The following is a 26,030-nucleotide window of genomic DNA, read 5'->3' on the forward strand; positions in this document are numbered from 1 at the left end:
TTTAGTGCCCGCCAAAGTGAATTTTTGTCCCGCCAAAGTCTTATTTGATCGGTGAGTAATGTAGATAAACTGCAGCGCTTGTGACAGGGCGCATGTTTGACTGAAAGTGAGAGAGAGAGAGAGAGACCCGGTCGCATGCCACTGAAACCACTCACGTCTCTTCCACGTGTCCACTTGAAAGTAGGGATGTCCCGATACCACTTTTTCACTTCCAATACCGATGCCGCAGCTTTGGCTATATGCCGATACCGATATCAATCCGATATTTTTATTTTATTCTTGAACTAATACTAATAATAAAATATATGGAAGCACTTTGCTCAATTAGCCACATAAAAACATCTCACTCAAATGGAGAACAAATACTTCCACAATATATCCACAACAACAGTTGATTATGAAAGACTGCCACCCTTTATTCAAACACTACAAAAAATTATATATATATAGGTACTCTCTCTCTCTCTCTCTCTCTCTCTCTCTCTCTCACACACACACACACACACACACACACACCCTCTCTCACACACACACACACACACACACACACACACACCCTCTCTCTCACACACACACCCTCTCTCACACTCACACTCTCACACACACACACACACACACCCTCTCTCACACACACACACACACACACACACACACACACCCTCTCTCTCACACACACACCCTCTCTCACACTCACACTCACACACACACACACACCCTCTCTCTCTCTCTCTCTCTCTCACACACACACCTTCTCTCTCTCTCACACACACACACACTCTCTCTCTCTCTCTCTCTCACACTCACACACACACTCACACACACACACACACACACACACACTTATTTTATGTCATTAAAGTCTTTAAATGTTCGCCAGTTCCCGCCTCCTTCTTCCCATAACAACGAACTGCGTTACACTGGTGCTGAAACCCGGGAAGGAAGAAGGAGGCGGGAACCGGCGAACATTTAAAGACTTTAATGACAAAAAATAAAACAACAACAAAACGAAAGCAAAAGACCGCAGCCCCTCACGGACGACTGCTGTCACACAATAAAACATAAACACAGCAACATAACTCTAGGGCTGTCCTCTCTCGCTCTTCACTGCCGTCGCTCCTCCTTTATGCTTCCTCTCCTCCGTGAGAGATACGAGACCGGTGCGTCGTGCAGGAGTTGCTCATCAGTAATCACGCCACCGGCCTCGTGCCGCTCTCTCACGGCCCTCGGCCTCGTCCTGCTTGCCACACATATATTCAAGCATTTAGGCGATGGTTTACAGTTTTTGCCTATTGCTTACACACGTTTTGCTAAATTTGGCTCATTGTGTCAAAACTCTACACACAAGCAAATAAGACAAAACACTGGGAAATAAACCATTGACATCTATGTCAAATTGAAACTCTGCTATCAAAACCTAACAATCCATTGTCAAAATGTCACTCTGATGACAAAATGATATCCACTTGAATACATTTTCAGATTAGCAGCAACACACTAGTCTACTTTATATAAAAAACTGCAGTCTTTTTTCAATGTTTTTATTCAGTTCCACAGAGGGCATGATTTCACAACAACCAAAAAAATGAAATACTGTTTTCAAAATCATTACATTAGTATATTTTACAGTACAGTAAATTCAGTTAAATCAAAAATAAAAACAAACAGTGCACTACTGTAAACACAGAAAAACACAATTGTGCGCAAGTGGGCTTATGGATCCTGCCGTCTGTTGGGGTCTGGCCACAGGATCTCATCAACATCACAAGCAATGTCTTCTCTCGGTAAACATCGGGGAAAATATCCCCTTGTGTGCCGAATCCATCCCTGGATTGACCTCACCTCAATGTCTCCGCAGGCCTGTTCCATTGCCTGCAGAAGAGGCATACGGACATGTGGTTGGCGGTCATATACGCGCCATCTCCAAGCGGAAAAAAATTCCTCTATAGGATTTAGAAATGGTGAGTAAGGGGGCAAGTACAGAACTTCAAACTGATCATGGTTGGTGAACCAGTTCTGGACCAGAGCAGCCCGATGGAAACTAAAATTATCCCAGACAACAACAAACCTGGGCTGCTCTGGTCCATCCTGTACAACTGCATCATGAAGTGTATCTAGAAATGTGATTATGTGTTGCGCATTATAGGGACCCAATGTGGCATGATGGTGCAGTAGCCCTCGAAGACTTATGGCAGCACACAGTGTGATGTTTCCCCCGCGCTGCCCCGGGACGTGCAAAATTGCCCTTTGGCCAATTATATTACGTCCCCGTCGTCTGTTTTTGCTAAGGTTGAATCCAGCCTCGTCAATGTAAATACATTCATGCGGCTGTGCAGCTCCATCCATGTCCAAGATTCTCGTAACAAAAAATACATATTGTGGATGGCTTTACTCAAAGCACACACATACACTACACATACAGAACCAACCCATCCCACCACACAGGTACCTGTGTAGCTTTCTGAATGTATCTATGTGGTACTAATCCAGTGGTACATATTAATCTGTTACTGCACCCATTCTTTATTGTAAATGTAAAGGACTGAAACACTCACCTGTACATATTCATGTCGAAGTTCTTTGACCCTGACACTGTTCCTCTCAAATGGGACCCTGTACAGTTGCTTCATGGTCATGTTGTGCTTTACCAAGATCCGTCTGATAGTTGTGATGCTTACTCGATTTATGTTGTTAAATACTTGCCTATCTGCAAGTATTTGTTGCTGTAGCTGGTGGAGACTGATTGCATTGTTTGCTCTGACTAGGTTCACTATGGCAAGTTCCTGCTGTTGGGTGAACAGGCGTTGGGGTCCACCCCCAGTAGGTCTTCTAGCCATTCTGTAGAAAAATGCAACCACAAATTGTTCTCGTCTACTTCTTTTTTACAGTACTGTGTATACTGAACTTTACTGTATTTACGATACACAGTACTGAAACATCTCATCACGTTATCACGGTATGTTTCACAAAACTACCACTTTTGTTGAAAAAGGAGCATTAGCCACCCTGGAATACAATACATGTGATACAGTAATGTGATATGGTACATTACTGTAAATACTCTATACAGTCTGAGTAGAGTAGAGAGTTGAAGACATACCTGTTTTCCCGCCGGAATGTCCTTATTATGGATGAAACTGTGAAGCGGCTTAGATTAGGATGGACTCTCTGCCCAGCTTCCCTCATAGTCAGGCCATGGTTTATGACATGGTCCACCAAAGTTGCCCTTATGTCATCCGAAATAATGGTCCTTGCGTGGCCTCTTTGACCACGTCCTCCTCTCTCTCTCTGTCCTCCTCTCTTTCTCTGTCCTCCTCTTCCTCTGCCTCTGCCTCTAGCTCTCCCTGCCTCCATGCTTGAAAAGTTCTCAAAATGGCTTAACTGGGGCCTTTTTGTAGCTGGCTGATTGGTGTTCAGTTTTGTAAGTAAGTGTTTTCAGGTGTGTGTCTGTCTTTTCAATTAACCAATGTGTTTTCCCAATGGTACCCTGAGATTTCATTTTTGAACTAAGTGTCTTATGTATGAAATAGTGTGTAGTGTCTAGGAGCAAGTGTGTTGCAGACAGGAGCAAGTGTGTTACAGAATTGCAACTAAAGTGCAAAGCAGCGCTTTTGTTTAAGGTATGGTTACACTTTGTTTAAGGTATAGTAACAACAACTTCAAGTTATGTTACTTTGGTTTAAGCATCTGTCTATAGTGTTCAAGCAACGGGCAAAAACTGTAAGCTAGATTTCCCCATGGTTTGTGTTGGATAGGTATCGGATCATATTTTTTTCTCCCCTCCGATCTCCGATCTAGCGTTCTGGGCCAGTATCGGCACGATACCGATGACGTGGATCGGATCGGGACATCCCTACAACACTCATAGATAACGACACATTTCATCCCCTGTTGGAACAAAAGAGGCTAACTTCTGTCAACCTCGTCTATAAGCAAGGACAAAAAATAATGCAATTTAATTTGAATCAATATCGATTCTGGAATAAGGAAAATCTATTTTTAAATCGTAAACAAAAAAAATCGCGATAGTTATGTGAATTGATGTTTTTCTCCCAGCCCTAACACACACACAAATGTTCCTTAAAATGTTTACAAAGACATTAAGCACACTCACTCACACACACACACACGTTGGGTTTTCATGTTTTATGGGGTCTTTCCATAGAAATATTTTTTTTTATAATGTATCTTCTATCCCCTAATCCTAACTGATGTATTTTAACATTGTGAACTAATGAGTATTTGTATATTTCATATTGACAGCATTATGTTGTTATCTTTGGATATAGGCTTAATGTGTGTCATTGTTCTCTACAGGTTGTGGGATTGTGGTGTCACAGATGAAGGTTGTGCTGCTCTGGCTTCAGCTCTGAGATCAAACCCCTCACACCTGAGAACACTGGATCTGTCTGGGAATAAACTAGGAGACTCAGGAGTGAAGTTGCTGAAGGATCTGAAGGATGATCCACATTATAAACTGGAGAAACAAGAGTAAGAATAGTTTTTAACGATTTTTGGAGTGTAATGATCATTTGTGCTGGTTCTGTATCAGCTGTCCGTTGTGTGAAAGTGACCTTTCATGTGATTTTGATTTTGTAAAGTGACTTTGAGCATCAGACAAAAGCTATATTAAAAAGCTTTAAAAAAGCTATGTTTGAGAATGAATTAATATAGATTATCTAGTTAGTTTTCTTATGAAAAGTTGTGACAGGCGTAATATCTCATATATGTGACTGTTTGTTTGTTTTATTTTAGGTATAGATGACAGTCTGATCTTCTGATGATCATCTGATGGTGAATAAGGATCCAGCGTGGGTGCGGCCACCCCAGGGCCCCATGCCAATTAGGCCCTCAAACGCCGCTGATCTTGCGTCAGCGGATATTTATTTTTACATTCTCGATGTTTTTGTGGGGCAGTTTGAAAGTCGATTTTCAGACTTAAAAAAAATGGCCAAACTGTTCGCAGTGCTCTGCCCAAAGCGGTTTGAGCACCCTGATGCTGAGGAGAACATGCTTGAGCTGGCCCGGTTCTACTCAGAAGACATGCCCAAGCCAGAAGACGCAGTGGAGGAGTTTCGCTCTTTTTGTGCATTGTATTCTGAGTTAAAGATGGATCTCATCACCGACGCCGTCCTGCCATTCCTCATTGCCAACGACATGGATAGAGCATGGATAGAGCCTACCCACACCTGACCCACACCTGACCACACCTCCACAGGATTTATAAAACCCTTCCCATCAGCAGCGCCAGTGCCGAACGAAGTTACAGCCGTCTGCGGCTCATTAAGACATACTTGCGTTCGTGCATGGATGAGGCCAGACTGTCAAATCTCACCTTGCTGTGTGTGGAGCGGGACATACATATTGACAAGGACAAAGTGGTTGGCAGATTTGCCACCATGAAGGAGAGGAGGATGAAGATTTAATAAGGGACCATGATATATGTATATAGTTTTGTTTTGTTTTATTTATTTGTTCTGGAGGATCGTTAAGCAGACAACAAAATGGTAAGAAAAAAATATTGTCTTTAAAAATATATATTTCAGTTATGAATAAGTCACTCAGTCAGAATGTTATAAATCAGTTGTTTTTCTCAAAGTTTTCATCCCAGTTAAGTTTTCATGTAGCACCTGTAGCCTACATATGGAGTTGTAAACAAACACTGTGTTCAATATATATAATAGTGCCATGTCAATTATATAATGTGGCACTGATTGAGCGCACTTGGCCTGTTCAGCACCATCGCTTTTTTTCTTGACTGGCAAAATGTTTTCTTTGTTCGTCAATACAAACTTGTCAAAAAATTTGGTTTTATTTAACATATAAGCTTACTTGGCTCAACAAGTGACACATTATTACATATGCATTCATTAGATATTTTACGTTGTTTTTAACGGTTTTAATTTTAAAATGAATTGGTGGCAGAGGGCCCCATGATGAAGCTCCGCCCCCACTGTACTGAGAGTCTAGCTCCGCCCCCACTGTACTGAGAGTCTAGCTCTGCCACCACTGTACTGAGAGTCTAGCTCCGCCCCTGCGCAGCAGCTCGAGTTCTTACCAGAACCAGGAAGTATGACCATATTAGCCCGGTTCTGTCAACACTGCACTGGCTCCCTATTAAACATTTTATACATTTTAAAATATTGCTGATTACTTACAAAGCACTAAATGGTTTAGCTCCGCAGTACTTGAGCGAGCTCTTAATGCATTATAATCCTTCAGGTCTATTGCGATCTCTGGTTCACATGGCTACGCGGAAGCGATAAATATTTTGGTATTATACATTTTTATGGCCAGACAAGTAATTTGTTGAGGTCAATTTGTAAAAAAATAAGACTACACTCCTGTGCACATATATTTTCAAACGTGCATACATATAGACTAAACACGTAATACGCATGTGCACGCCATCAGTGTTTACACAGGTTCACCCTGGAGCCTGTTTCAAGGTTTGTGTTCTTGAGCCACCAGGCACTGTTGTTGTGCGAATGAGCGGCCGGAGCGGGTCAAGGGTTTTCTGTTAGAGCGGTGTCGTGTTAGCTGCCCCTAAGTTAAGAACTAGTGATCTTTGCAACGGAAGTGAATCAGTCAAAACTAACTTTAGCTGGACAACTTTATTCTAGAGCTGCTGTAAAGCCAAACAATCTCTGTTACTGTAATTTCCTATTATCACTGTAAAGCTGCTTTGAAACAGTCGATATTGTTAAAAGCGCTATATACATGAAGGTGACTTGACTTGAATGTGTTTGTGTTGTACCAGCAGACGGAGACAAAGACTAATGAATCATTTTTTATAATTGTGAAAAAAAAAAAAAGTTCAAGCTCACTTTTGGAAAACAAACAGTGTACGCTTGAGTGCATCATGTTTTTAATAATAGTTGTATTACATTTGCATACTGTATTAAGAAGAGGAAGAGTTGTTGTAGTCGAGCACATTTGTGAGTCTGCTCAAGCTGTCTCATCCGTCTTTTCACATGCAATACAGTACGCAACACAAATGCAATAGCATGTCACTCTGTAGGCATCTTACAACAGTTCCCGCACAAGCGATTTTTAGATTATCATGACAGAAAATGCTAATCAAAGACTTGAAGATCGTTAACTCCGCATCAGCACATAAATTCATCAACTAACCATTCAGAAACATCCTGTTGCTTCTACATGTTGTCACTTCTTCTTGAGTCTCTCCATCATTGTCCGACTCCAGTTTAAACATGAAAGGCAGAACAGTTTCTGATATTTTAGTGCTTGTCTGCGTGATTGTGTGTGTGTGTGTTTTAGTTGGCGCAGGTGCGATCTGTGTGTGAGAAACTGCAGCGTTTGTTATCCAGAGGGAAACAGCAGGTTTCAGCCGCACGTGTGTATCAGCCTTTCACAGGACTCAACCCGATACACTACAACCCTTACACTGAGATACACACATGCACGAGATATTCACTATTGTATTTCCATTGCAAACACACGATAAACATTTGATATATCACTCAGCTGTATATTTATGTGTGTGTGTGTGTGTGTGTGTGTGTGTGTGTGTGTGTGTGTGTGTTTAGCCCTTATGGAGAGCCGCGGTGTCTCAGTTTGATCGACTCATCACTCCGGCTAAACAGGAAGCAGCTGGAAAGCTCAAGACCTTTATAATAGATGCACAGGACAGTCCGCAGCAGGTACACACACTCACACTAGTCCTGTGTATTAAGACGTTTAGCTTTTTGTTTGAGTCATTTCGTTACGCTAGCCAAGAACCGCCAAGAACTTAGACAGAGTGAGACTGTCTGATTGAGGGCGAGTGAATAGATAATACGAGATAAATGGACAAAATAAACAAAAAATACACAGGCATACACTACTGTTCAAAAGTTTGGGTTTTTAACTAAATTAATTAACACTTTTATCCATCAAGGATGCATTAAATTGATCAAAAGTACAGTAAAGACATTTATAATGTTACAAAAGATTATATTTCAAATAAATGCTGTTCTTTCTATTCATCAAAGAATCCTGGAAAAATGTTTCATGGTTACACAAAAATATGAAGCAGCACAACTGTTTTAAACACTGATAATAATCATAAATGTTTCTTGAGCATCAAATCATCATATTAGACTGATTTCTGAAGGATCATGTGACACTGAAGACTGGAGTAATGATGCTGAAAATTCAGCTTTGATCACAGGAATAAATTACACTTCACTTTATATTCACATAGAAAACAGTTTTTCTAAATTATAATAATATTTCACTGTTTTTACCATATTTTTGATCAAATAAATGCAGCCTTGGTGAGCAGAAGAGACTTCTTTCAAAAACAAACCCCAAACTTTTGAATGGTAGTGTATTCGAGAAACTTTAAGGCGGAATTTTCCGCCTTCAAAAATAAACGACTGATTATTTCACAGACCTCAGAAAGCATAGTTAAATATCTCATATACGCTTCTTAACCCTTGTGTTGTGTTGCGGGACAATTTGACCCGTTTAGATTTTATAGTTGCTGGAAATACTGGTTAACCTATGCTTTCTTGATATTTTGTGACTTTTTCTCATTTATCATCATGAACATGCATGCAAAGTTTCAACATGCTGGTGTTTTTTGACATATACAAACAAAATTACTGTTCCTTTCGTGATGTTCGCGGGTCAATTTGACCCGCATATTTTAACGCTCTAAGGCAACTGTACGGACCCAAAATAATAACATTTCTTGGTTATACTTTATTTTATTTTTTTACTACCTTATGAAGCTAAAAAATAGTTTTTCCACACTTATTTCAATACAGAAAAATATTTTGTCAGCCACAGATGGTAAAAATGACCTATCATTTTTTTAAGCTACCTGAAATAATATTAAATAATTTTTTTCTTGTTATTTTGTGACTTTTTTGCATTTATCTTCATGAACATGCATGCAAAGTTTCAACATGCTGGTGTTTTTTTTTTGGCATATAGAAACAAAATTTCTATTACGTTTGTGATGTTCGCAGGTCAATTTGACCCCCATAGTCTATTCAAAAGCAACTGTACAGACACAACATAAAAACATTTATTTTATGTATCAACTGGGCATCAACTCCAGTTCTAAAGTGTAAGTGTATCTAAAAGTGCTCTAACCCAAACCAAACACACTTGAAAAAGCTAAATCATGGTGTTCAGAGTTAATTGCAAATTAATGTGTGTCATTGTTCTCTACAGGTTGTGGGAGTGTGGTGTCACAGATGAAGGTTGTGCTGCTCTGGCTTCAGCTCTGAGATCAAACCCCTCACACCTGAGACAACTGGATCTGTCATTTAATAAACTAGAAGACTCAGGAGTGAAGCTGCTCTCTGCTGGACTGGCGAATCCTCACTGTAAACTGGAGGAACTGTGGTAAGATCATCTCTACCATAAAGACTCGGAGTGAATAAGGATTAATATGTAGATAGTGTATTCAATATATCTTTGGCGTAAGCCCCATCCGGTGGTTCAGCGACAGATTCCTGCTTGAACCGTCAGATCCTGCCGGCGGTAGAAGGCAGCGGTAAGGAGTCTCCCTGAAGAGGAACATTTACATCTTACTATATTATTCTCTCTCAAAAGAAAGTAAAACTAACAGTTAAATAAACTGGACGAACTACAAACCAGACAACAGATGCAGGATACAGTGAAGAGGGTTTTTAAATCACAAATGTTTGGTGTAAATGAAGTTGTCTTGTAATGCTTGTGCAAACAGACCCTTGTAAAAGCGTGAGCATTGCCTCAAAATGTGTGTGTGCGCAGCTGAAAAGAGGGAAGTGGTGTGTGTTTCACTTGAACCAGGACTGTCACCATATCAGATTAATCACTACATGATTATCATGGCCAAAATAACACACAATAACAATATATCACCATATCTATGGAAATCTTGATAATTATAATAATGCTATCAGTCAAATTCATATTTACTGTTTATTTTGTGTTATTTTTGAAAAAGAAGAATCCCTTCATCACATACAAAAGTAATAATTACACTTAATGGTGACCAGTTTGAAATAATGGTAACACTTTATCACAAGTATACAGTAACAAAGACCTTATAAATCATTTCCAAACTGTTAGTTTATAGTTAATGAATAGTGTATAATAGTATATAAGCTGATGTTAATATATTAAGAGACTACATACAAATAGTGTTATTGTTTAATTAGCTCTTATGTAAAGAGTTAGATAATGCTTTAACAACGTATTAACCATAAATAGTTCTCACTTTAGATTAGGTCACGGAAAATCAGAAAATGTCATTAAGTGCTTTAATACAGGCTTTATTGGACATTAATTACATTAGTATTAAAAGTTCCTCAAAATGTTTGCAAATACATTAAGCACACACAAAGCTCACACAGAAGCACACACAAACACACACACACACACACACACTCTCTCTCTCTCTCTCTCTCTCTCTCTCTCTCTCGAATGTGTGTTGCATGTCGGGAGTGTGGGGTGTGTGAGCGTTTCACGGGTGAGAAGAGCAACTGTTTTTTCCTCTTTTGGGAAGCTGTTTTAAACATTTTTTGTTTGTTTTTTGCTTTTCGTTTTTTCTTTTTCGTTTGTTCAATTTTTTTATTTTTATTATTTAATTTGTTGTTTGTTTGACTTCGTGGCGGGGTGTGAGAATGGAGGCTCACCCGAGTGGGTGTGACTCCTCTCTGTCGCTCCGTCATGGAGTCGGGTGCGTGCCTGTGGCCGATGCTTCTGTGGAGGATGTACTTGTCGCGGCGGGAGAACAAATTGGATTTGAAAATATAGTTTCTGCCTCGCGGATGAATAAGGCCGTTGTGATTTTCTTGAAGGAGCAGAGTTTGGTTGGTCGGTTGATTGAGAGCGGAGTGTGGGTAAGTGGTGTTTTTTGTGTTATTTCACCGCTGGTTTCGCTTTCAACGAAAGTTACAATCTCTAATGTGCCGCCGTTCATCCCTAGTAGTGAAATTGAACGAGAATTACTCAGGTTTGGAAAACTTGCTAGCGGAATAAAAATGATTCCGCTAGGTTGTAAAAATCAAGCATTAAAGCACGTGCTTTCATTCAGACGTCAAGTGTTTGTTTTTAGAATCGCCTTCTTTGGACATCTCTTTTCGCGTTCAGCATGAAGGGAAATCCTATATGATTTATGCGAATACTGGCAGCCTCAAATGTTTTGAGTGCGGAGATATCGGACATAAGAAAAACGCTTGTCCAAACAAAAAGCAGATTGAAAGAAATGAAAACACAAATGGAAACTAAGTAGTTTTACCAACATCAGAAGAGCAGAGTATGAAAGTAAGGAAAGACCAACTCAATAGGCCAACTACGGGAAAAAGTGAAACTGTAAACGGTGAGGCTGTAAAAGACAGTGAAGAAAGTAGGCCTACAGTAAGTGAAGTAGTTGAGGAACATAGCGGGATAAGTGTTGAAGTTGAAAGATCTGAGGTCATTGGTACGCTTGAAACAGATAGGCCTACTATTGGTGATAAAAGTGAAGATCACCTTTTTGTGTCACAGATAGAGGAAGAAGGAATTGGTCATGAAATGGAGGAAGGTGATGATGATGATAATTTGTCTGAAATGTCGGATATCCCATCTCAGTGTGGGGATGAACAGTTGTATACTGTAAAAGAAATTAATGATTTTCTGGATGAAACTTTTGGCAGAAAGTTTGAAGTAAGCGAGTTTTTCCCAGATGTTGGAAAATTTTTGATTTCAGTGATGAAAATACAGAAAACAGTAGGATTTGAAGAACTTAGCAGAAGGAAAAGGTTTAGACTAAAGAAAATTGTTACAAAATTGAGGAGAGGCAAATGTTTGACTAAAAGATTAACTAAACTTGTTTAATGTCACAAAGGGTGAATCTTCTTTTCTATTTTAAACTGTTTTTCCTTTGTCCTATTTTTTTCTTTCTATTCCCTCTATATATGGAGAGCTTAAAAATAGGAACCATTAATATAAATGGAGGGAGGGAAAAAACAAAAGGGCTGTTATATCTGAATATATACAGAAACATTAATATAATCCGTTTTCGTCACATCCGCACCCCCACGAGGTGATCTTTGCGGGTAACTCGTGGTAAAAATAAGAATTTTGAAATGCGATGGCACCAAAGAAGAATCCCGTACAGGCTGATGAGGTTGACGATATTAAAAGATCGCTTGACATGTTGGCGGAGGAACTTTCTGTTGTTAGACAACAACAGAAAACCATTATGGATTTGGTGGAAGAAGTCAAGTCCTTGAGGATACAAAACACAGAGAAGGATAAGCGGATTTCGTTATTGGAGAACCGGGTGGCTGATCTGGAGCAATATACCAGAATGAATGACATCATAGTCACCGGTTTGGAGACGAAACCCATTTCCTATGCCCGAGCGGCGGCAAAGTCACATGGAGAGGAGTTGAGCAAACAGGAGGTTGCTTCAGTGGAGCAACAGGTGATGGCGTTCTTCCACTCAAAGGGGATTGAGTTGGTCAAGGATAACATCGAGGCTTGTCACCCTCTCCCACGAAAAAACAAGACGGATAAACTGGTTATAATCATTCGGTTTTCCTCCAGGAAGCAAAAGACGGATCTGCTGAAGCAGGGAAGGCAGCTGAAGGGTACGGATGTGTATGTAAACGAGCATCTGACAAAGAAAAATGCCGACATCGCCAAAAAGGCCCGTTTTCTTAGAAAACAGAAGAAAATACAATCTACATGGACCAGGAACTGTAAAATATTCATCAAGCTCAACGGATCACCAGAACAAGCCAAAATACTAGTAGTCAGGAGCTTGGAGGAGTTGGATAAGTACCAATGACACAAAAAGAAAACAAGGTAAACTTAAGACAATAAACATGACAATCCCTGTCAACAAAAATATATCCATATCGAGATTAGAAACGTTTGCATACACAGAGCATGGAATACAAGACATAGATAATGACATTGACTCAGAAAATAACTTGTTTCACAATATCAACAACAACTGCAGTTATTACACAGAGGATGAATTTAATGTTACTTTCCAATCAGATGATAACATATCAATTATTCACTTCAACAGCAGAAGCCTTTATGCCAATTTCCTAAATATTAAGGAGTATTTGAGACAATTCAAGAACCCATTTAATATTATAGCAATATCGGAGACATGGATTAGTATTGATAAGGGTGTGGATTTTGAGATGGATGGATATGAACTGAACTATAATAACAGAGTAAAAAAGAGTGGAGGAGGTGTGGCAATATATGTGGATAAAAGATTGAAGTATAATGTGGTAAAGAGCATGACAGCAGCTGTTGATAACTTACTAGAATGTATTACAGTAGAAATATGTGTGGAAAAGGTAAAAAATATTATTGTGAGTTGTTTATACAGAGCTCCCGGATCAAGCATTGAGTTATTCAAAGATTGGATAGAAAATATGTTTTCCAAATCATTGCAAAAGAGTCTGTTTATATGTGGGGATTATAACATTGATTTATTAAATCCAAAAAAGCATCAGATGACAGAAGATTTCATTAATACCATGTACAGTATGGGTCTATATCCAAAAATTACTAGACCTAGTAGAATTACCTCATATTGTGCAACTTTAATAGATAATGTTTTCACAAACATTATGGGAGATAACTTGGAAAGTGGGCTATTGTTTAATGACATTAGTGACCATTTACCTGTCTTTATTGTCTATCACTGTACTTACTGGAAACCTAAGTATCAAAATCAGTATAAATACAAGAGGGAAAGAACTGAAGAAAACATCAATGCATTTAAGAATGATTTGTTAAAACAAAATTGGAAAGATGTGTTTAAAGAAGATAAAGACATCAATAAAGTGTATGATGCATTTCTAAATGTTTTTACATCATTGTATGATAAAAATTGTCCGGTAAAACAATACAGTTATAGACATAAACAAACAAATAGTACTTGGATCACTAAGGGTCTGAAAAATGCCTGCAAAAAGAAAAACACATTATACAGGAAATTTATAAAATGTCGAACTGTTGAAGCAGAAAACAAATATAAAAAATATAAGAATAAATTAACCAGTATTATGAGGATATGTAAGAAAGAGTATTATAATAAAATTCTAGATAAGAATAAAAGCAATATGAAAGGTTTGTGGAAGGTGTTAAACAGTATTATAAGAAATGAAGCCGGAAATAAAAACACTGGTTATCCAGAGTATTATATTGAGAAGGATAAGATAGTAAACAATATGAAAGATGTGGTTCATGGTTTCAATAAATTCTTCATAAATGTAGGACCAGATTTAGCAGACAAAATTCAGGACTGTGAAGTAAAAAATGAAGTTGTTGCAGATCTTTTGGACAGAAACCTTAATTCTATTTTCCTTAAAGCAGTTAAAGAAAAAGAGGTTCTACAGATTGTAAAAAAATGTAAAAGTAAAGCCTCAGTGGATTGGAATGGTATTGATATGGTATTGGTAAAAAAAGTTATTACGGAGATAGTAGAACCATTAACAAACATATGTAACTTGTCTTTTCAAACCGGTAAATTTCCAAATAAAATGAAAATAGCAAAGGTAATACCACTATATAAGAGTGGAGACAGACATTACTATACAAATTACAGGCCGGTTTCATTACTCTCCCAGTTTTCTAAAATCCTTGAAAAGCTTTTTGCAGAAAGAATGGATAATTTTATTGAAAAATATAAACTCTTAGTTGACAGTCAATATGGATTCAGAACAAATAGATCAACATCCTTAGCGTTAATGGAATTAATTGAGGAAATTACAAATAGTATAGATAACAAAAAATATGCAGTAGGAATTTTTATAGATTTAAAGAAAGCATTTGATACGATCAATCATGATATTATGATCAGTAAACTGGAAAAGTATGGCATTAGAGGAGTAGGATTAAACTGGGTGAGTAGCTATTTACGAAACAGGCAACAATTTGTGGAAATTGGTGAACATAAATCAACTTGTATGAATATAACTTGTGGAGTGCCACAGGGGTCAGTTCTTGGTCCAAAGCTTTTTATTTTATATATAAATGATGTATGCAGAGTTTCTAATATGTTAAATTTTATTTTATTTGCAGATGATACCAGTATTTTCTGTTCTGGTGACAATGTACAACAGCTTTTGGAGATAATCACATCAGAAATGAAAAAATTAAAACAGTGGTTTGATGTGAATAAATTGTCATTAAATTTAAGTAAAACAAAGATAATGTTATTTGGGAAACACAAAAAAAATCCTGATATAAAATTGGAAATAGACAACGTTTGTATTGAAAGAGTTTATGAAAATAAATTTCTTGGTGTGATTATTGACCACAAAATCTGTTGGAAACCTCAGATAAATTATGTCAAAGCAAAAGTAGCTAAATCTATATCAATACTTGTGAAATCAAGGCATATTTTAGATCATAAATCTTTACATACACTCTATAATACTCTCATTTTACCGTATTTAAGTTACTGTGTGGAGATATGGGGTAATACCTACAAAACCAACCTACAGCCATTATGCACATTACAAAAAAAAGCTATAAGAATTATTAATAATACAGGACACCTTGAACATACCAATCTATTGTTTTTTAAATCACATATATTAAAGTTCATTGATTTGGTTAAATTTAAGACTGCTCAAATTTTGTACAAAGCAAGAAATAATTTACTTCCAGGAAATATGCAAAAAATGTTTATGAATAGGCAGGGTGGGTATAACTTAAGAGGGGAATATAATTTCAAAAAATTCAAAGTCAGAACAAATATGAAAAGCATGTGCATAACGGTATGTGGTGTGAGTTTGTGGAATGGTTTGGAGTTGGAGCTAAAAAACAGTACAAATATATATAAGTTTAAAATATTGTATAGAAACATGCTTATAAAAGGATACAGGGATGAAGACAGGTAATGTTGGGCGGGGATATTATACAGACTGTAAAGGTACAGGTGATTATAATGTGCTGGGCTTCACAGTAAATTATTATGTTTGGCTGTTGTGTTTCTGTTTTCATTGTTTTTTGGGGTGTTTGGTTTAGGTTTGTAAAGAAATGGTGTAAATAAGTGTTTAAGTAATTATGAGCATTGAAATTAGGGGTGGGAAGTAATAAGCTTTGGCTTCCTCCTGCTCCTTTTCGAACACATTAGTTATTTATTCAAATATTGTGGATAAATACTTTGTTTGTTTTGTTTTGTTTTGTTGCTTTGTTTACAACTTATATATGTTATATTGTATTTTCTTTGTCTATTTGTAATATGTTCGAAACAAAATATAAATGAAATGAAATATAACATTTTTACAAGAAACCCAGTGATATGGTAGACGAGATAGACTGGAGAATGTGGTGGGAGGGAAACATTTTCTTTAGTCATGGCTCAAATCTATGTGAGGGTGTTGCCATTCTTTTTGGAAAAAATATAAATATGACTGTTGTTTCTACTTGTGAGATAGAAAAAGGTAGGGGTTTAGTTGTTCAGGTGGAAATAATAGGTTCATTGTTTGTATTTATTAATGTATATGCACCGAATAATGGAGCAGAGAGAATTACTTTTTTTAAGAAAGTGAATGATGGCTTAAAAGCTTTTGATAAGAATGTATTTTTGATTTTAGGTGGTGATTGGAATTTCACCCTAGATTTTGCATTGGATAGAAATGGAGAGGAACCCTGTCCTCCTTCAATAAATGTGTTAAGTGATATTATTAGAGAATATGATTTATTTGACGTCTGGAGAGAATATCATCCAATGGCAAGACAGTACACATGGGTAAAAGTTTCCAGTAATCATATTAGTTCAGCAAGGCTAGGCAGGTTTTATATTAGTAGAAGTAATAATAATAGAGTTAAAAAATCTGTTATTTCCCCAAATGGTTTTACGGACCATCATTTGTGTTAGTTGGAAATAAGCTTAAAAAAATCGAAAAGCTTCAGTTTTTATTGGCATTTTAATATTAAATTGTTGCATGATGTAACTTTCTGTGAGAAATTTGTTTTATTGTGGAATAACTGGAAAGAAAGGAGAAATGATTATGATAATATTGTTCAATGGTGGGAAGTGGGAAAAACCCAAAAAAGAATGTTTTGTCAAAATTATACTGCTCATACAAACAGTTTGATTAAAAAGACAATCAAAGAACTTGAGAGAGATATAGAACAACTTGAAATAAATGCAGTAAATAATAATTTAATAGATGTAAGCATGTTGGAAAAAAGGAAGAAAGCTTTGGGAACTCTTCTTCATGAAAATGCAAAAGGAGCTTTAATTAGAGCTCGTTTTCCTTCACTGAATGATATGATATCTTTCTTTTTTAATTTAGAAAGAAAAGTAATGGAGAGAAAACAGATGTTACATCTGAAACGTGAAAATGGAATTTTAACCTCCGATCCAAAAGCGATGAGGATGCTTGCAATGGATTTTTATAAGGATCTGTTTGGAGCACAAAACTGTGATGTCTCAAGTATGGACTTTTTACTCAAAGATATACCAAAACTGGATATTGAACAGCAAAAGGAGTTGGACTCTGAGATAACGATGCAAGACTTGTCAAAAGCAGTTCAGCAACTTTCTATTGGTAAAGCCCCTGGAATTGATGGACTTCCTGCTGAATTTTATAAACATTTTTGGCATGTACTCAAGGCATGTTGGAGGTTTTTAAAGCCTCTTGTGAAAAGAAGGAACTGCCAACAAGTTGTAAAAGAGCTGTACTTTCATTACTCCCCAAGAAAGGCGACCTTGGTCTTTTAAAAAACTGGAGACCAGTTGCATTATTATGTACAGACTATAAAATTATTGCGAAGTGTCTTTCAAATAGACTAAAAACATACCTTGGGTCTTTGATACAAAGAGATCAGACTTATTGTATACCAAAGAGAACTATAATGGATAACCTCTTCCTTTTAAGAGATGTTATTGATCTGGCATACATGGATAATCAAGATCTAGGTATATTTTCAATTCATCAAGAAAAGGCTTTTGATCGAGTTGATCATTGTTATTTGTTTAATACTCTCAAAGCTTTTGGATTTGGAGATTCCTTTTTATCTGGAATAAAACTTTTATATAATGGGGCATCAGTCATGCTCAAGGTGGGAGGTGGACTTAGTCAACCAGTTTTAACCCTCTGAGGTCTGAGCTGTTTTCTGGGCCCTGGAGGTGTTCTGACATGCTCTGACATTTCTGGTTATTTCTGTTACTTGTGACATTTTCATGGCTAAAGTCTAATTACACTGTATTCAGCACAAACTCTGCTACAATAATATATCTCACACACACACACACACACACACACACACCTTTTTACAAAAAAAATGTCTCCCCATACATATCAGATTGACGAAGTCATTAAAGGAAGACTCTTGAAAGTAAGGGTTACTTTTGAAAAGTGTACTTTTGTTCTGATTTGTGTATACGTCCCTACCTCTGCTGTTGAAAGAATGGTTTTTCTAGACATACTTAGTTCTATTATACAAAACTGTCACGGAGAAGAATATCTTTTTTTAGGTGGTGATTTCAATTGTACGGTATCGAACTTGGATAGAAATCACATCGAACCGCACGCACCTTCTCGTAAACGCCTTATTCAACTTGTTAAAACCTATGAGTTATGTGATGTGTGGAGGCATTTAGAAGGAACCCAAAGACAGTATACTTGACGGCGGTAGTGAGAATGTGGATTCTGACAGTGATGGGAATTCCTCTGATTCAAATTTGTCTCAGTGTTCTAATTTGTCTTTTACTTCTCAAAGAGAAAACTCGAGTTGTTTGTATAAAGCTGAAGACATTAGCAGATTTCTGCTAGAAACAAAGGGAATGAAAGGTGTACTAGTCGAAGATTTTTTTCCTGATTTTAAACAATTTATAAATGATGTGAGGTATTTAACAAAAGAAGGAGCTTTTCAAGATGTAGAGGTTTACCGTCTCAGAAAAATTGTGAACAAACTTAAAAAAAAAATCAAGGTTGATGAATTTTCCAACGGGTAAAAAATGACAAATTTTAAAACTGGCACTTTAAACTTAAATGGTGCCAGAGATAGTCATAAAAGAATGATGCTTTTTGAGTTTATCAGACAAAAAAAGATTGATATTGTGTTTCTACAGGAGACGCATAGTGATTCTAAAAATGAGATAGATTGGAGAAGAGAATGGGATGGGCAGATTGTTTTAAGTCACAAATCCTCTATTAGTGGGGGGGTTGCTGTTCTGTTCTCAAAAAACGTTTTACCTTTATCTTGTGACGTAGACGAAATAATTGAAGGTCGGTTTTTAAAAATTAAAGCTAAATTTGAGAAAACGATTATGGTACTTATGAATTTATATTTACCTAATAAAGGACCAGAAAGAGTTCTTTTCCTTAAAAAAGTAGACGTTGTTTTGAAAGGGTTAAAGCCTGAAGAATTGTTATATATAGGTGGAGATTTTAATTGTACTGTCAATACGCTTGATAGAAATCATATAGAACCAAGTATTGCTTCTCAGAAATCTTTAATACAATTATAGAAACTCATGATTTATGTGATATATGGAGAAGTATGAATCAAGGTGTCAGACAGTATACTTGGGCTCATAGTACTGAACACTCAATCTCTTTAGCACGACTTGACAGAATTTACAGTACTCAGCACCAACGTAACTCTTTTAAATTTTGTAAAATTATTCCAGTGGGGTTTTCCGATCATAACTTAGTTCTGTGCAGTGTTTTTATTAAGTGTGTTAAGTGCAAAAGTGCATATTGGATTTTTAATAATTCATTGTTAAGTGATAACAAATTTATAGAAAGTTTTAGTGTTTAAGTATTAAACAGCAAAAACTTTGTTATGCTTCTTTGCAACAATGGTGGGATTGTAGTAAAATCCTTATAAAAGATTTCTGTCAAAAGTACACTCTTAATGTTACTAGGGACATAGTTCAGTCTATGAAAAATTTAGAAACGGAAATTGGGGCTTTACAGGATGTAATAACATCTAAAAATTATAGTAAAAATCATATTGATGACTTGAAAAAGAAAAAAGCAGTGTTGGCAGACCTGTTGGGAATTAGAGCACAAGGAGCTCTAGTTCGTTCGCGTTTTGAAACTGTCTCTCAAATGGATGCTCCTTCAAAATATTTTTTTAATTTGGAAATGAAAAAAGGTCAGAGTAAAATAATACATTCTTTACGGTCAGCTACAGGACAATAATTAACTGAGCCTGCTGATATAAGAAGCTGTGTGGTTAGTTTTTATTCTGACCTTTATAAGTCTGAACTTGTGGAATGGGATGCAGATGCTGATTATTTCTTGGAAGGACTGCCAAAGGTGGATGAAGAGTCCAACAATGATCTACAGCAGACTTTGTCATTGCAAGAGATGCATTCTGCCATGATGACCATGGAAAATGGTAAATCTCCAGGAATTGATGGGCTAACTGTCGAGTTTTATAAAACTCTATGGCCCATCATGGGAGAGGATTTGCTGGCAGTTTTTAATGACAGTCTGTAAAGAGGAGTATTGCCTCTAAGCTGCAGAAGAGCAGTCATTACACTGTTGCCTAAGAAAGGCGATCTTCAGTACATCAGCAATTGGCGCCCAGTTTCACTTTTATGTTCAGAGTACAAAATTTTGTCTAAAGTGTTGGCTTTAAGACTTAGTAAAGTTTTAAGCCAATTGATTCATTCTGACCAGTCTTATTGCATTCCTAACAGGTCCATCTTTGATAATATTGCTTTAATTAGAGATGTTTTGGATGGTTCTAAACTATTTGGAATTAATTGTGGCTTGATTTCTCTCGATCAAGAGAAAGCTTTCGACAGAGTTGAACATCGGTTTTTATGGAATACTTTGGAAGCTTTTGGTTTTAGCCCTTCTTTTATATCAATGATTAAGACTATGTATTGTAACGTTGAGAGTGTCCTTAAGATTAATGGTGGTTTGAGTGCTCCATTTAAAGTTCAGAGAGGAGTTAGGCAAGGATGTGCAATGTCTGATATGTTATATACCCTAGCTATTGAACCTTTACTTCAAAAGTTAAGAGATCATTTAGAAGGTCTAGTTTTTCCCAATTGTTATAATCCTTTATATTTGTCTGCTTATGATGATGATGTTATTGTTTTTGTAAATGGAAAAGATGATGTAGATAAGATGGGAAAAATTGTTAATGATTTTAAATGTATTTCTTCTGCTAAAGTCAATTGGGGGAAAAGCGAAGCTCTATTAGTGGGGAATTGGAGTGGAGATCCTCCCACTTTACCTGGAGGGTTACTTTGGAAAAGAGGAGGGTTAAAATATCTTGGTGTTTATCTGGGGAATGAGAGTTTCGTAAAAAAAAACTGGGAAGGGTTATTTGAGAAAATAAAAGGACGATTTGAAAAATGGAAATGGCTACTCCCCCAGGTATCGTATAGGGGGCGTATTCTTGTTATTAATAATCTTGTAGCATCTTCATTGTGGCATAAATTTGCTTGTGTGGACCCTCCAAATACGCTTCTTGCAGACATTCAAAGAGAACTGGTAAACTTTTTTTGGGACAATTATTATTGGACTACTCAAAGCATTTTGTATTTGCCTAAGGAGGATGGAGGGCAAGGACTAGTAAACCTCGTAAGCAGAAGAGCCACTTACCGTCTCCAATATATACAGAAAATTTTAATGGGACCTTATTCACTTGCATGGAGACCACTGGCATTAAGCATCTTGAGGAGAGTGGGCAATATGGACATGGATTTAACATTGTTTTTAATGGATTATAAAAGATTGAATTTTACTGGAATTCCTGCTTTCTATCAAGGTTTGTTTAAAGTGTGGGGTCTTTCTCAAAATCGGTGGATGGAACCGGCAATTTCTCTTCATTGGTTGTTGGAAGAGCCGCTTATTTTTGGAGCTCGTTTTGATGTTTCTGGACCTGATTTTCCTGGAGTAACTGATTTGTTATTGAGTAAAAGGATCTTTAAGTTAAAGTATATTATTAATGAATCAGGATATGACCTGAAAAGTCCTGAACAAATTGTTACCCTTTTAGGGGTTCGATCAGTACGTTTTGCTAAGAAGTATCTTGATAAACTAAATATGGTTTTAACTGATGAAGAGAAGACTCTTTTAGAGGAGTTTGGTGCGGGGACTTTAGTTCCTGATAATAAAGATCTTTTTCCAGATATTGAAATTCTTCCCACTATTGATGGGGATGTTTTCAATTGCTCTCTGTTATGTACTAAAATGAATGAATATATTGATTTTTGTACAGTGGAAGGGAAAACTCTGTATAAATGTATTGTAAAAGTTATTAATCAACACAATTTAAGTTTGAAAACAGATACAGTATGGAGAGAAAAGTTAGGAATTAACAATCAAACTAAACCTGTCTGGAGAGCAATTTACAAACCAAAAAAACTTGGTGACCTACAATGGCGAATTTTACATGGAGCTATAGCAGTGAATGCATTTGTATCCACTATAAACCCCACTGTAAGTGACAAATGTCCTTTTTGTTTGGAGAGGGAAACCATATTTCATGTTTTTATGGATTGTAATCGACTTAACCCTCTTTTTGAGCTGTTAAAAGTTCTTTTTGATTATTTTAATATTTGTTTTACAAAGAGAGATTTCATTCTTGGTTTTGGTTATAGTTCTAAACAAAAGTCAAAATGGCATGTTGTTAATTTTATGGTGGGACAAGCCAAATATGCTATTTATATTACTAGAAGAAATAAGAAAGTCAGGACAAGATGTTGTTTTTGTTTTTAGAAATATGGTAAAAGCAAGAATCCTTATTGATTTTAATTTTCATAGATTAATGAGTACGATAAATGTTTTTGAAATTCAGTGGTGTTGTAGCATTTTATGCTCAGTTGTTGATGGACAAATTGCTTTTGTAAGAGAATTGATGTAATGTATTTAATTGTTGAATGGTTAAGGGATAATTGTTTTTAATAAAGTGATTGTAAAATTTTTTTAAAAATTCTCTCTCTCCCCCCCCCCCCCTCTCTCTCTCTCTCTCTCTCTCTCTCAATTAAATTCAGAAAGCTTTATTGGCATGACAAAAAAGTACATTTTGTATTGCTAAAGCATCATAACAACACAGAAAATTATTTAGAACATTTAGTACACAGAATTATAATAATAGTTAAAATTAAATAAAAAGGATAGTATTATATATATATATATATATATATATATATATATATATATATATATATATATATATATATAATCTTGGCTAGATATTGCAAAAATAATAATACTGATAACATAAAACAATAATTTTGGGCATTCTGTGAGGAAGTGCAGCTCGGTCTCCGTCACTCCCAGAATGCAGTGCGAGCAGAGTCTGTCCTCACGGGAGAGCCAGGTCTGTCTGCGCCGGCCCGTCTCTATGGCCAGGCTGTGCTCGCTGAGTCTCTCTCACACACACACACACACACACACACACACACACACACACACACACTCAATGGCCAGGCTGTGCTCGCTGAGTCTCTCTCACACACACACACACACACACACACACACACACACTCAATGGCCAGGCTGTGCTCGCTGAGTCTCTCTCACACACACACACACACACACACACACACACACACTCGATGGCCAGACTGTGCTCGCTGAGTCTCTCTCACACACACACACACACACACACACACACACACACACACACACACACACACACTCGATGGCCAGGCTGTGCTCGCTGAGTCTCTCTCACACACACACACACACACACACACTCGATGGCCAGGCTGTGCTCGCTGAGTCTCTCTCACACACACACACACACACACACACACACACTCGATGGCCAGGCTGTGCTCGCTGAGTCTCTCTCACACACACACACACACACACACACACTCGATGGCCAGGCTGTGCTCGCTGAGTCTCTCTCACACACACACACACACACACACACACACACACTCGATGGCCAGGCTGTGCTCGCTGAGTCTGTACATCGTCAGGGTTTTCCTGAGCTTCACATCACTCTCTGTGCTCAGGTAGTTCGCAACAGTGTACTCTCGATTTAGTGCCGAATAACATTCCAGTTTGTGTTGGTTTTGAATGGTGTTCGTCCAGTGGGTGATGTACTTGTCTTGTTCTGTGTTGATAATTTGTGCAGGCCGAATGTGTGTGAGCGTGTGTGTGTGTGTGTGCTGAGGCGTGCTGATCTCTGCAGGAGAGAGCTCAGTCAGTCTCAGCACCAGTTGACACAGGGGACTCCTCGCTACGCTCAGCTCTTGGTGTGTGTGTGTGTGTGTGTGTGTGTGTGTGTGTGTGTGTGGCACAGGGGACTCCTCGCTACGCTCAGCTCTTGGTGTGTGTGTGTGTGTGTGTGTGTGTGTGTGTGTGTGTGGGGCACAGGGGACTCCTCGCTACGCTCAGCTCTTGGTGTGTGTGTGTGTGTGTGTGTGAGTGTGTGTGTGTGAGTGTGTGTGTGTGTGTGTGTGTGTGTGTGGGGCACAGGGGACTCCTCGCTACGCTCAGCTCTTGGTGAGTGTGTGTGAGTGTGTGTGTGTGTGTGTGTGTGTGTGTGTGTGGGGCACAGGGGACTCCTCGCTACGCTCAGCTCTTGGTGTGTGTGTGTGTGTGTGTGTGAGTGTGTGTGTGTGAGTGTGTGTGTGTGTGTGTGTGTGTGTGTGGGGCACAGGGGACTCCTCGCTACGCTCAGCTCTTGGTGAGTGTGTGTGAGTGTGTGTGTGTGTGTGTGTGTGTGTGTGTGTGGGGCACAGGGGACTCCTCGCTACGCTCAGCTCTTGGTGTGTGTGTGTGTGTGGCACAGGGGACTCCTCGCTACGCTCAGCTCTTGGTGTGTGTGTGTGTGTGTGGCACAGGGGACTGACAGTAATCCTCCAGCAGATCCAGGCTGTCCTGAAGCCCCTCTTTAGTGGGCGACAGGAGCACCAGGTCGTCTGCGTAGAGAAGACACTTGATCTCTGTGTCGTGGAGAGTGAGACCTGGAAAGGGAGCATGTTCTAACGTATTGGCCAATTGGTTGATGTAGATGTTGAAGAGGGTGGGGCTTAAACTGCAGCCCTGTCTCACTCCGCACCCCTGGGGGAAAAATTTGGTTCTTTGGTTTCCAATTTTAACAGCGCATTGGCTGGCTGTGTACATCGATTTGATCAAATCATAGAATTTCCCCCCTACTCCACTGTCGATAAGCTTTAGGTATAATCCTTCGTGCCAGATTGAATCAAATGCTTTCTTGAAATCAATGAAACAAGCAAAAATTTGTTCTTTGTTTTGATGTACATATTTGTCAATTAGTGTTTGTAATGTAAAAATGTGATCGGATGTGCGACATTTTGGAAGAAAGACAATTTGGCATTTACTCAAGGCATTGTGCTTCATAAGGAAGTGTAGAAGTCTGGCGTTTAAGATGCTGCAGAGAACCTTCCCCAGGGTACTGTTCACACAGATGCCTCGGTAGTTGTTGGGGTCTAGTTTGTCTCCGCTCTTGTGGATGGGGCTGATGAGGCCCTTGTTCCAGATCTCAGGGAAGAACCCTACACACAGAACATCATTGAACAGTTTGAGCATGGCCAGTCTGAAGCTTTGGTCTGTGTGCTTCAGCATCTCGTTCAGGATGCCGTCTACACCACAGGCTTTCTTGGACTCAAGGACTCCTAATTTTTCTTCCAATTCCAGCTCCAGGGCTTTGTCAGTGGTGGGACACCAGAGTTTAACAGCTCTGTGCTGGGGGAAGAGTTTCTTTACATCGATGAATTTGCCGTTTGAATCGATGAGTAGAGCTATTTCAGGATCCTCTGTGCTGGCTGGTGCTGGGCTGCTGTGAGACGAGGGCTGCTGTGCTGAGGAGTCTGGCAGGGGGCGCTGTGACGGCTGTGAGCGGGCTGGGTCGGGTCTCTCTGCGCCGAGGGCTGGGTGTTGACTCCCTGTGTTCGGCGACTCTGGGCTGGAGGGCAGTGTTTGAGCTCTGTGGGTCTGCTCTGGCTCTTCTCTGGCCAGGAGGAGCTCTCTCAGCTGCTCTCTCAGGGCCTGGATCTCACTGCGCTGCTGCTCTCTCTCCTCCTGAATCTCTCTCAGCTGCTGCCTCATCTCTAGTGTGGACTGCTCTCTGTCCTCTAGCTGGAGTCTCAGTGCGGTCAGCTCACA

At 38.3% G+C, this 26,030-nt stretch overlaps 4 protein-coding genes across 11 annotated transcripts in view; 3 read left to right on the forward strand and 1 right to left on the reverse strand.

Moving 5' to 3' along the window:
* The window catches only part of LOC311090677 (NACHT, LRR and PYD domains-containing protein 3-like), a gene marked incomplete at its 5' end in the record, with an annotated part of 28,389 nt that extends 23,203 nt beyond the window's left edge, over window positions 1–5,186 (forward strand). Inside the window, 2 exons of the mRNA XM_084126114.1 lie at window positions 4,315–4,488; window positions 4,753–5,186. Coding sequence (XP_083982240.1) covers window positions 4,315–4,488; window positions 4,753–4,762 — 184 coding nt within the window. The 3' untranslated portion in view covers window positions 4,763–5,186. The remainder of the gene's footprint in view (window positions 1–4,314; window positions 4,489–4,752) is intronic.
* LOC311091393 (uncharacterized protein) overlaps window positions 1–26,030 on the reverse strand; it is a 354,781-nt gene that overhangs the window by 57,662 nt on the left and 271,089 nt on the right. The window lies entirely within an intron of this gene.
* The window catches only part of LOC311091343 (uncharacterized protein), a 530,654-nt gene that overhangs the window by 44,738 nt on the left and 459,886 nt on the right, over window positions 1–26,030 (forward strand). The window lies entirely within an intron of this gene.
* LOC311091392 (uncharacterized protein) overlaps window positions 5,193–26,030 on the forward strand; it is a 64,670-nt gene continuing 43,832 nt past the window's right edge. Inside the window, exons 1-3 of one of the 2 annotated variants that reach the window (XM_084127345.1) lie at window positions 5,193–5,504; window positions 7,279–7,661; window positions 9,184–9,357. In XM_084127345.1, the coding sequence (XP_083983471.1) occupies window positions 7,639–7,661; window positions 9,184–9,357 (197 nt within the window). In that variant the 5' untranslated portion in view covers window positions 5,193–5,504; window positions 7,279–7,638. The remainder of the gene's footprint in view (window positions 5,505–7,278; window positions 7,662–9,183; window positions 9,358–26,030) is intronic. The other variant, XM_084127344.1, reaches the window with a different exon arrangement.

This window comes from Abramis brama (assembly GCF_963993115.1).
Source record: "Abramis brama genome assembly, chromosome: 10".
In the NCBI taxonomy this organism is placed as follows: Eukaryota; Metazoa; Chordata; class Actinopteri; order Cypriniformes; family Leuciscidae; genus Abramis; species Abramis brama.